The following is a 13,006-nucleotide window of genomic DNA, read 5'->3' on the forward strand; positions in this document are numbered from 1 at the left end:
TCTGGTGGTGTGTTTTGGGGTGTCTGTGGCCTTATTATGATTTTAGGCAGCCTCTCTGCTAATGGGTGGGGTTGTGTTCCTGTTTTGCTAGTTGTTTGGCATAGGTTTTCGAGCACTGTGGCTTGCTGGTCGTTGAGTGAAGCTGGGTGCTGGTGTTAAGATGGAGGTCTCTCGGAGATTTTCGCCATTTGATATTATGTGGAGCTGGGAGGTCTCTTGTTGACCAGTGTCCTGAAGTTAGCTCTCCTACCTCAGAGGCAGAGCCCTGATTCTTGGCTGGAGCACCAAGAGCCTTTCATCCACACGGCTCAGACTTTTTGTTTCCTTTTCCTCTGTGCTTAGTTTCACTGGCTCACAGGGTGCTGCATGACGGGGTGTCACACCCGGCACCTGAAGCGAAACGACTGCACCAACACCTCAGCTCACCGGGCTGTGTGTACAAGCGCCGCACACGCCACCTCCTGTTATTTTTTTAGTGCGGGTCTGCTAATGATGAATTCTCTCAGTTTATGTTTCTTAGAATATATTTCTATATCATTTTCAAAAGGTATTTTTGTTGTATATAGAATTCTATATTAATAGATGTTTTTTTTTCTGTCCTTTCACAATTCTGTTGTCTTTGGTTCCATTATTTCTGTTTAGAAGTAAGCTGTAAGGTTAATTGTTACCATTTTGAAGGGTTTTTTTTCTTTCATAATGACATTAAAGTTTTTTTGTCTTTAGTTTTCAGCAGTTTAACCATGATGAACCTACATGTGTTCTAATTCAGCATTATTCTTAGGGTGTAGCTCTTCATAGCTCAATCAAAAGCCTGGAGTATTCAGCGCCCCTCTTTTTGTGTGATCCTTGAACTCAACTGCAGCAACATCAGGAATTGCTCTAAAGTTTTGCTCAGCTTCTCAACCCCTCAGCTGCCATTTTTCAGAGTTGGCAATTATCTCAAAAGGAAGAGCCAGCTTCTGTGCCTCTCTCCTCTGCCTGGATCTTGGTACCACAGATCCTCATCCCCTTGGTAGCTCTCTGACGCTTTCATATAAATTTTGTTAACAAATTATCCAGATTTCCCAGCTGTCCTCATTGCCATTGTTAGAAGCAGAACTCCTATGTGAGACGCTCAGTGCAGTATGCAATGCTATGCCACTGTCACTCTTAGTATAATCAAACTCATAGGTATAGGCTTGTTATGATTTGTTCTGTTGTGCACCAAGAGTTTTCTTTCTGATAATTTCTGTCTTCCTTTAATTCAGGAAAATTATTAGCCATGTTCTCTAGTCTTTAATTTTGGAACAATGGTCAGGTATATGTTGAAGTTTCTTTTCTATTCTCCTCTCATATTTTCTAAGTTTTTATCTTTGTTTATGCTCTACATTTTGTTCCAGGTAAATCATTTTTTTTTAAGACTGTATCTGTGTTATGCACAATCTGAGCATTCTTAAAAGCAATCTCAACATCACAAATATTTTGAAAATTTGGGAATGTAGAAGAGAAGATTCTAGATGCAAATAGAACCAAGTGTCAAAGAAATGGCATAAAGAGAGTGTCCAGTTTAGGGAGAAAGATATCATACTGGAATTAAGTTACATAATTTTTAAATCCCTCTGCTTCAACTGAGTCTAGGGAATTGATCATTTTTAATCTTATTATCTATGGAAACTCTAAGAAAAATTTTAACTCTATTTTTAAGTGTGATTACACTTAAGTATTTAAGAAACACAGAATTTTTATATCTAATAAATCTTTAATCATTGCACGTTTGCAATGGAAGGAAATTGAAAGATGACCTAGACACAAAGAATCAAAGTTGATCAAATGGCCTATTTGACCTCTTTACTCATAAGCTCAGGCCCGTATATAGAATCTTAACATTATGATGAAAAAGAAAAGCCAGTATGATGAGAAGTAAGCAAGCACAAGAGCACAGAATCTAGAACACCAAAGGGAACATGTGACCCAATGCCTAGTTCCACAGCCTCAAACTTTCTTATACTGCTGAGGACACTACCCTGTCCCTTCTGCCCCTACTGGAACCCAGAGAGTAGAAAAAGTGGGGAAAGAGACCAGGAGGGGAAAGAGAGTAAGAACACACATGTTGGAACTTCTCCTAAGCAGAAGCAGGATCTAGTACAATCTGGTCTTCAGCCTTCAGAAACAGTCAAGAGAGAAGGAAGCCATACTATTTGCACTATGGTCCAGGAAAAATATCCAATCCTGGATCTAGGAGTACGTGTGTATGACTGGATGAAGGAAGGAGAAAAGGACCAAGAAGAGCTCAGAAAAGGACCCTTGAGATCTCCCTTCCCCTTGGTAGTCAGGGATATACTATGACTGCTGGTATTTCTGAGACCTCCAAAACAAATATTGTACTCATTTCAGACACAGCCCAGGAAAAAACATGCTAAGGAGTCACGAAAAATTAAAGGAAAGAAAGAAACTGATAAAAATGAAGAAATAATAAATAGATTCTAATTTGGTGATAATCTAGACTACATCTTGTCTTCTATGTTGGATGCTCTGATTTAATAAAGAAATTACTTCATTCTCAGCCAGTCAATAGATTAAATAAAGTTGGAAATATTTCCTTTTCAAGTCATATAAGAAAAGAAAAACTTATCCCTGGAACATTTTGGGGAATAACATAAAATATTTCTGAAAGAAAAAACCCCCCCTTTTTTTTTTCTTTTTCCCTATATAATCCATCTTACAACTGCTCGGGTCATTTCAACTTTATCTCACTGTGAGAGTATTCAAGATTTCAAGTTAATGATCACAAGTCACCCTGAAAACCAAGAGGCAGAATTACTTCATTAATTCAACCATCAGGCTACTCTGTGCCAGGTACCATTTAGGTAGAAATAATCTGTTTTATAAAGATATGCTTTCTTACTCTAAAAAAAATTTAATCTCTTAGGTATTTTATTTTATCTCATTTATATTATCTCAACTTGAAGATTTAGGTTGGTCCCAGCATTTATTAGTATTAGAAATATCACTACATCTCAATTTCCTTAACTTTACCTCTCTTACACTGTAATTATGAGGATTAAATGAAATAAAATATGTAAAACTAATCCATAAACTATTGAGGCTGCTTTAAAAAATATAAGACAAATAACAAGGAAGTGTAAGTGTAAAACATGAGCTGAAGAGAAAACTAAGTTAAGAACTAGGGTGAGGTTAGTATATCATGGCTCTTAGCTCCCCAGAAAACAATAATTAGCTTTACAATTCCCTGTCCATCAGCTAAAAGTGAGTTAGCTGTTCAGAAGATGCAAAAGTATTTCTGGTACTAACACCTGAGAGAAATTTCTTCCTTGGGCCCTCATAAAGAAGACAATGTTGGGGCTTCCCTGGTGGCGCAGTGTTTGAGAGTCCACCTGGCGATGCAGGGGACATGGGTTCGTGCCCCAGTCCGGGAAGATCCCACATGCCGCGGAGCGGCTGGCCCCGTGAGCCATGGCCGCTGAGCCTGCGCATCCGGAGCCTGTGCTCCGCAACAGGAGAGGCAACAACAATGAGAGGCCCGCGTACCGCAAAAAAAAAAAAAAAAAAGAAGACAATGTGTAACATAAAACCATGTTTTCAACAACATCCCAACCATGAAGACAACATATTTCACTGGGTAATTACAGGTAACACTATAGCTAAAACACTGGAATGCATCTGAGCCCTAAGTAAACAGAAGCTAGAGCTCTTTGTGATTTAATTGAAGGTCTGACATAGCAAATAAGTGCCCTCTTGATAACCTTCACTGATACTTTCTAAGTATGATCCAACCTTATATGATTTAGGCAAACCTGAATAGACATAAATTCAGGAGTCAAGACAGTGTTGTAGAGGGTTTGGGGAGTATCTGCACTGGATCCTCACAGCTGTTCACCACTGAAAAAGCGATACGATCTGGTAGTTACGAGCAAGAACCCAAGAGCTAGGCTGCCTGCATTAGAATCCCACCTTTGCTCCTCAAAAAAAGTGTGAGCAAGTTTTGGCAAGTTACTTCATCGCATACTGCCTCTTGAACCTCCTATGTAAAATGAAGACAACAATAATACCTACCTCACTGTTATAAAAATTAAATAAGTTGTTATAAAAAATAGATAAATTAAAGTGCTTAGAACAATACCTGGCATGTAGGAAGCTAACTATTATTGTAAGTGTGAAAAATTATGAACTAGCACAGGTTGGTTAATTTATGTAGTTACAATTTAAATGAACAGACCCTAATCAAGAGTTTACTTACAGTGATTTCCTTTAAATGAAGAGGCTCTTAAAAAAGAAGCACAATAAATCTTTCCTTTTTTGAGTGGTATGAAATATTGTGTTTTAGTGATGGTTCATAAGACAGCATATATATATAATGCATGAATCATACACTTTTAAGATCTTTAAGTGATTAAGTATTGCTCTTTTGCTATGTTCTTCACCTCCACTATCCTGCCACATAAATACACAGATGATAAATCTATATTGGACAAGTTAATTTTATTAGGTAAATGGACTGAAAATTCTTAAAGAATCAAATTTCTGTAAATTCATTTTTTAAAATAACCTACTGAGTCAAATTCATAGAATTCATAGTAGTAAATTGTTGCTATAATATAAGCAAGACGCAACTTGGACTCAAAATAATTGAACCTGACAGGCAATGTATACTCACTTTCGCTGCAGCAGAAGGCAGTAATCAACTATGATGGGCACCATATCCTGTAGAGAAACCGTAAAGAAAGCATCAGCACCACATCTCTGTCCAATGGCCCCCTGGTTAGACACAACACATAATGAAAGTAGTCTGCTTCAGATACTGTTAGATTGTTGGGAGAATATAACTTTGTACCATACTTTTGGTAAGCAATTTGGCACTCTGTGTCAAAAGCCTTAAAAATGTGAAAACACTTTTACCCAGTAATTCTATCTGGAAATTTATCCTAAATACATTTAGTAAGGAAAAAAAATGTAATGCATTAAGGTATTCACTGCAGCTCTATAATAGAAGAAAGAGGAGAAGGAGGGGGAAGGGAGGAAGACATTGAAATTAAATACACAACATGGGAAAACAGTTAAGTAAATTTGCTATTTAAATATTATGTAGATATTACAAGTTTATAAAGAGTTTACAACATTATAAGAAACATTACGTGAAAAATACGTATTTATCTCACAACTTTGTAAAGAAAATATATCAAATTGATAATATAATATAGTTGGTCCCATTGGTGGCTCAGGTGATTAAGGTTGTCCATATTTTGTCACAATCCTCCAAACCAGCTACTTTAAGGTTGATTAATTTCTCAGTTTCATAACATTTTGACTGTTTTAAATTCATCATGTATAGACTCATATCAAACGAATGGCAACCCATAATTTTGGCCTTTTTCAAGAGAAACACTTTGAGGGAGGAGCAGTAGCTTATTATGACTAGAACTTGTCAAGTACCCAAGCATTAGATTTCAGCAGTACTCTTTCATTTTCTGCTAGCTGAAGAGCAATGGTTTCCTTTTAAAAATCCTGGAAGGCTTAGGTTCTGGGCAGAAGAATATCCCATCAGGAGGGAGAAGACATTATGTGAAAGAGAATACCACATGCTAACACTTCTTTGACAAAAAGAACAAAACCTGAGGAACCACTATTATCTGAGAGAGAAGTAAGCAGAAGGACCTATAATCCTAAAAGGCTAACCCTGCCCATCCATCCTGCTTCCTTTATTTATCAATATTCCTCATGACTACATTTATAATCTTACTTAGGTACTTCAAAAACAGGAACTAAAACCATAGACTTGAAAAGTCTCAACCCTGAATGAGAATACATATAGAGGGACAAATAATCTGCAGAGAAAAAACCTAGAAATACTGAGGAAATTTAACAAACACTCTTTAAAATACACAGCTGAGCTCCCCAAAAACTAGGGGCAATACCCAGGGTTTAAAATTGAAAAAGGAACTGCAAACTAAAGCAATAAGCCCTGAGCCATCACTGAGACTGTCCTATAAATTTGTTGTTCATATAAGAGCTTGGGTTTTAATGCCAGAAACAAACTGAGGCCTTAATTTTTGCAACATAAGGAAGTAAAGCAAAGATCCTCCTAAAAACAGGATTCTTGAAAGGTGTCTCCTTAGTGAAAGGCAATTAGAAAAAACAAAAAAACCTGCCTATATGCATAGGAAGCTAACAAGAAAGGTTGTCTGTCTCTGCCTGGACTCAGTGGGAATAAATCTGCACTCTCCAAGAATCTATAATCAAGATGCTGCCCACAGGTGGATTTGGGATTTGAATTTACACTATCTCCTCAGTATGGGAATAATCAGGCCAAGAAATTAACACAAAAGGTGATCCTTAAAAAAGGATACTCCTGGAGCACTTGAAAGAAAAAAATTCCAGAAACAGTGTTTAACAGTTAACAGTGCTTAACAGTGCTTTGCTTAACAGGCAAAATAAGACCTCCTGATAAAGCCCCCAAAAGATGTGCCCAAAATAAAAAAGTTTAAAGCACCTCATGAAATAACATACCATAAGTTAATGTCAGCAGAAACTACAAACAGCAGGGGAGACCCCGAAAACTTCAAATATTATAATTATCAGGGAGAAATTATTAAAGTATATTTAGAATTATTAAAGGCATAAAATAAGGAATTAAGTGCCTATCCTAGCAGTAAGTACTAAGGATATACTATAGGGATAATGGAGAGTGTAACCATCAGATTAATACATGTAGACAAATCACTCTGTTGATTCTATGATGGGAGGATCTGGAAAACCAAGACTGAAGATAGGTGGCTAGTATAGTAGTCCAAGATGGAAACAGGAGACCAAACTAGGGTAGTGAGAGTAGGCATAAAAAACAGCAGATAGAATCAAGCACTGTTTATAAAGTAAAACTGTAGAGGTTGGTGACAGATTGGTTATGGGTTGGAAGGCATAGGCAGGAGTCTAAGAAACTCCTAAATTTCTAGTTTGAGTGATGGCTGGATGAAGATTTCATGAAATGAAATAAGGAATATGGGAGGAGGTGTTAGAAGGAAGAAGCTAAACATAGTTTGGGCTGTCATAGCTCTGAGGAACATCTTTACTTCGATATTGAATAGTAAGAAACTGGATATAGTAATCTGAAACATCTGGGTTAGAATTACACACTTCTAAGTCATGAAAGGAAATATTGTATATGAATAAAACTGGCCAGGGATAATAAAGATAAAAATCAGTGAACAGTGGATTACATCTTGAGGAAGACCAATATTTATGATATGGTCAGAGGATGGAAACAAAATCCAACTCAGGAACAGTCACAAAGGTTTAAAAATCAGAAGACCACACAATCATAGATATCTACAGGATACAGAATTTTAAAAAGGAAGGAGTGATCATCGCTGTTTAATACAGCATGGAGAATGAATAAGATATGAAAGTTTTATTTTATTTATAAATTAGGATATCACTGGGATCTTTAGAAAGATGGTGTTTTATCTTCCTCATTAGATCGTAAGCACACTAATGGGTGATATGCAGCTTGCAGAGAATTGGGGGGAGAAAGCTGAGAGGGAAAGAGGGAGGAAAGGGGGAGGAAGAGAAAGAGAAAGCATCAATGTATGTGTAATTAGAATCCCTGAATAAGAAAACTAAAACAGGGCATTTAGGAAGATGGCGGAAGAGTAAAACGCGGAGATCACCTTCCTCCCCACAGATACATCAGAAATACACCTACACGTGGAACAACTCCTACAGAACACCCACTGAACGCTGGCAGAAGACCTCAGACCTCCCAAAAGGCAAGAAACTCCCCACGTACCTGGGTAGGGCAAAAGAAAAAAGAAAAACAGAGGCAAAAGAATAGGGACGGGACCTGCGCCAGTGGGAGGGAGCTGTGAAGGAGGAAAGGTTTCCACACACTAGAAAGCCCCTTCGTGGGCGGAGAATGCGAGTGGCAGAGGGGGTAAGCTTCGGAGCCACGGAGGAGAGCATAGCCACCGGGGTGCGGAGGGCAAAGCGGAGAGATTTCCGCACAGAGGATCCGTGCCGACCGGCACTCACCAGCCCAAGAGGCTTGACTGCTCACCCGCCGGGGCGGGCGGGAGCTGGGAGCTGAGGCTCCGGGCTTCGGTCGGATCGCAGGGAGAGGACTGGCAGCATGAACACAGCCTGAAGGGGTTAGTGCACCACGGCCAGCAGGGAGGGAGTCCGGGGAAAAGTCTGGACCTGCTGAAGAGGCAAGAGACTTTTTCTTCCCTCTTTGTTTCCTGGTGCGCGAGGAGAGGGGATTCAGAGAGCTGCTTAAAGGAGTTCCAGAGACGGGTGCGGGCTGCGGCTAAAAGCGCGGACGCCAGAGACGGGCATGAGACGTTAAGGCTACTGCTGCCGCTTCAAAGAAGCCTGTGTGCAAGCGCAGGTCACTATCCACACCTCCACTCCTGGGAGCCTGTGCAGTCCGCCACTGCCAGGTTCCCTGGATCCAGGGACAACTTCCCCGGGAGAACACACGGTGCGCCTCACGCTGGTGCAACGTCACGCTGGCCTCTGCCGCCGCAGTCTCTCCCCACATCCGTACTCCTCCCTCCCCACCGGCCTGAGTGAGCCTGAGCCCCCGAATCAGCGGCTCCTTTAACCCCATCCTGTCTGAGCGAAGAACAGACGCCCTCAGGCGACCTACACACAGAGGTAGGGCCAAATCCAAAGCTGAGGCCCTGGGAGCTGTGCCAACAAAGAAGAGAAAGGGTAATTTCTCCCAGCAGCCTCAGGAGCAGCGGATTAAATCTCCACAATCAACTTGATGTACCCTGCATCTGTGGAATACCTGAATAGACAACGAATCATCCCAAATTGAGGAGGTGGACTTTGGGAGCATGATATATTATTTTTTCCCCTTTTCCTCTTTCTGTGACTGTGTATGTGTATGCTTCGTGTGAGATTTTGTCTGTATAACTTTGCTTTCACCATTTGTCCTAGGGTTCTGTCTGTCCTTTTTTTTTTTTTTACTTAAAAAATTTTTTTTCTTAATACTTATTTTTATTTTAATAACTTTATGTTATTTTAGCTTACTTTATTTTATCCTCTTTCTTTCTTTTTTTCCTTCTATTTTTTCTCCCTTTTATTCTGAACCGTGTGGATGAAAGGTTCTTGGTGCTCCAGCCAGGAGTCAGTGCTGTACCGCTGAGGTGGGAGAGCCAACTTCAGGACACTGGTCAACAAGAGACCTCCCAGCTCCACATAATACCAAATGGTGAAAATCTCCCAGAGATCTCCATCTCAACACTATCACCCAGCTTCACTCAACGACGAGCAAGCTACAGTGCTGGACACCCTATGCCAAACAACTAGCAAGACAGGAACACAACCCCACCCATTAGCAGAGAGGCTGCCTAAAATCATAATAAGGCCACAGACACCCCAAAACACACCACCAGATGTGAACCTGCCCACCAGAAAGACAAGATCCAGGCTCATCCACCAGAATACAGGCACTAGTCCCCTCCACCAGGAAGCCTACACAACCCACTGAACCAACCTTAGCCACTGGGGACAGACACCAAAAACAATGGGAACTATGAACTTGCAGCCTGCAAAAACGACACCCTAAACACAGTAAGATAAGCACAATGAGAAGACAGAAAAGCACACAGCAGATGAAGGAGCAAGGCAAATACCCACCAGACCTAACAAATGAAGAGGAAATAGGCAGTCTACCTGAAAAAGAATTCAGAATAATGATAGTAAAGATGATCCAAAATTTTGGAAATAGAATAGAGAAAATGCAAGAAAAATTTAACAAGGACCTAGAAGAAATGAAGAGGAAACAAGCAATGATGAACAACACAATAAATAGAATTAAAAATACTCTAGAAGGGATCAATAGCAGAATAACTGAGGCAGAAGAACGGATAAGTGACCTGGAAGATAAAATAGTGGAAATAACTACTGCAGAGCAGAATAAAGAAAAACGAATGAAAAGAACTGAGGACAGTCTCAGAGACCTCTGGGACAACATTAAATGCTCCAACATTCAAATTATAGGGGTCCCAGAAGGAGAAGAGAAAAAGAAAGGGACTGAGAAAATATTTGAAGAGATTATAGTTGAAGACTTCCCTAATATGGGAAAGGAAATAGTTAATCAAGTCCAGGAATCACAGAGAGTCCCAAACAGGATAAACTCAAGGAGAAACATGCCAAGACACATATTAATCAAACTATCAAAAATTAAATACAGAAAACATATTAAAAGCAGCAAGGCAAAAACAACAAATAATACACAAGGGAATCCCCCTAAGGTTAACAGCTGATCTTTCAGCAGAAACTCTGCAAGCCAGAAGGGACTGGCAGGACATATTTAAAGTGATGAAGGAGAAAAACCTACAACCAAGACTACTCTACCCAACAAGGATCTCATTCAGATTTGATGGAGAGATTAAAACTTTCACAGACAAGCAAAAGCTGAGAGAGTTCAGCACCACCAAACTAGCTTTACAACAAATGCTAAACGAACTTCTATAGGCAAGAAACACAAGAAAGGAAAAGACCTACAATAACAAACTCAAAACAATTAAGAAAATGGGAAAAGGAACATACATATCGATAATTACCTTAAATGTAAATGGATTAAATGCTCCCACCAAAAGACACAGACTGGCTGAATGGATACAAAAACAAGACCCGTATATATGCTGTCTACAAGAGACCCACTTCAGACCTAGAGACACATACCGACTGAAAGTGAGGGGATGGAAAAAGATATTCCATGCAAATGGAAATCAAAAGAAAGCTGGAGTAGCAATACTCATATCAGACAAAATAGACTTTAAAATAAAGACTATTACAAGAGACAAAGAAGGACATAATGATCAAGGGATCAATCCAAGAAGAAGACATAACAATTGTAAATATTTATGCACCCAACATAGGAGCACCTCAATACATAAGGCAAATACTAACAGGCATAAAAGGGGTAATCAGCAGTAACACATTCATACTAGGGGAATTAACACCCCACTTTCACCAGTGGACAGACCATGCAAAATGAAAATAAATAAGGAAACACAAGCTTTAAATGATACATTAAACAAGATGGACTTAATTGATATTTATAGGACATTCCATCCAAAAACAACAGAATACACATTTTTCTCAAGTGTTCATGGAACATTCTCCAGGGTAGATCGTATCTTGGGTCAGAAATCAAGCCTTGGTAAATTTAAGAAAACTGAAATCGTATTAAGTATCTTTTCCGACCACAATGCTATGAGACTAGATATCAATTACAGGAAAAGATCTGTAAAAAATACAAACACATGGAGGCTAAACAATACATTACTTAATAACGAAGTGATCACTGAAGAAATCAAAGAGGAAGTCAAAAGATACCTAGAAACAAATGACAATGGAGACATGATGACCCAAAACCTATGGGTTGCAGCAAAATCAGTTCTAAGAGGGAAGTTTATAGCAATACAATCCTACCTTAAGAAACAGGGAACATCTCAAATAAACAACCTAACCTTGCACCTAAAGCAGTTAGAGAAAGAAGAACAAAAACCCCCAAAGTTAGCAGAAGGAAAGAAATCATAAATATCAGATCAAAAATAAATGAAAAAGAAATGAAGGAAACGATAGCAAAGGTCAATAAAACTAAAAGCTGGTTCTTTGAGAAGATAAGCAAAATTGATAAACCATTAGCCAGACTCATCAAGAAAAAAAGGGAGAAGACTAAAATCAACAGAATTAGAAATGAAAAAGGAGAAGTAACAACTGACACTGCAGAAATACAAAAGATCATGAGAGATTACTACAAGCAACTCTATGCCAATAAAATGGACAACCTGGAAGAAATGGACAAATTCTTAGAAACGCACAACCTGCCAAGACTGAATCAGGAAGAAATAGAAAATATGAACAGACCAATCACAAGCACTGAAATTGAAACTGTGATTAAAAATCTTCCAACAAACAAAAGCCCAGGACCAGATGGCTTCACAGGCGAATTCTATCAAACATTTAGAGAAGAGCTAACACCTATCCTTCTCAAATTCTTCCAAAATATAGCAGAGGGAGGAATACTCCCAAACTCATTCTATGAGGCCACCATCACCCTGATACCAAAACCAGACAAAGATGTCACAAAGAAAGAAAACTACAGGCCAATATCACTGATGAACATAGATGCAAAAATCCTCAACAAAATACTAGCAAACAGAATCCAACAGCACATTAAAAGGATCATACACCATGATCAAGTGGGGTTTATTCCAGGAATGCAAGGATTCTTCAATATATGCAAATCAATCAATGTGATACACCATATTAACAAACTGAAGGAGAAAAACCAAATGACCATCTCAATAGATGCAGAGAAAGCTTTCGACAAAATTCAATACCCATTTATGATAAAAACCCTCCAGAAAGTAGGCACAGAAGGAACTTTCCTCAACATAATAAAGGCCATATATGACAAACCCACAGCCAACATCGTCCTCAATGGTGAAAAACTGAAAGCATTTCCACTAAGATCAGGAACAAGACAAGGTTGCCCACTCTCACCACTCTTATTCAACACAGTTTTGGAAGTTTTAGCCACAGCAATCAGAGAAGAAAAGGAAATAAAAGGAACCCAAATCGGAAAAGAAGAAGTAAAGCTGTCACTGTTTGCAGATGACATGATACTATACATAGAGAATCCTAAAGATGCCAGCAGAAAACTGCTAGAGCTAATCAATGAATTTGGTAAAGTAGCAGGATACAAAATTAATGCACAGAAATCTCTGGCATTCCCATACACTAATGATGAATAATCTGAAAATGAAATCAAGAAAACACTCCCATTTACCACTGCAACAAAAAGAATAAAATATCTAGGAATAAACCTACTTAAGGAGACAAAAGACCTGTATGCAGAAAATTATAAGACACTGATGAAAGAAACTAAAGATGATACAAATAGTTGGAGAGATATACCATGTTCTTGGATTGGAAGAATCACCATTGTGAAAATGACGCTACTACCCAGAGCAATCTAGAGATTCAATGCAAT

General features: G+C 38.9%; 1 protein-coding gene across 5 annotated transcripts in view; it reads right to left on the bottom strand.

Annotated features, from left to right (window-relative positions):
* The window catches only part of VPS8 (VPS8 subunit of CORVET complex), a 391,603-nt gene that overhangs the window by 198,696 nt on the left and 179,901 nt on the right, over window positions 1-13,006 (bottom strand). For all 5 annotated transcript variants that reach the window (XM_060298321.2, XM_060298320.1, XM_030861612.2 and 2 more), the window contains one exon: window positions 4,655-4,701. In XM_060298321.2, the coding sequence (XP_060154304.1) occupies window positions 4,655-4,701 (47 nt within the window). The remainder of the gene's footprint in view (window positions 1-4,654; window positions 4,702-13,006) is intronic.

This window comes from Globicephala melas, chromosome 4, assembly GCF_963455315.2.
Source record: "Globicephala melas chromosome 4, mGloMel1.2, whole genome shotgun sequence".
Taxonomy (NCBI): Eukaryota; Metazoa; Chordata; class Mammalia; order Artiodactyla; family Delphinidae; genus Globicephala; species Globicephala melas.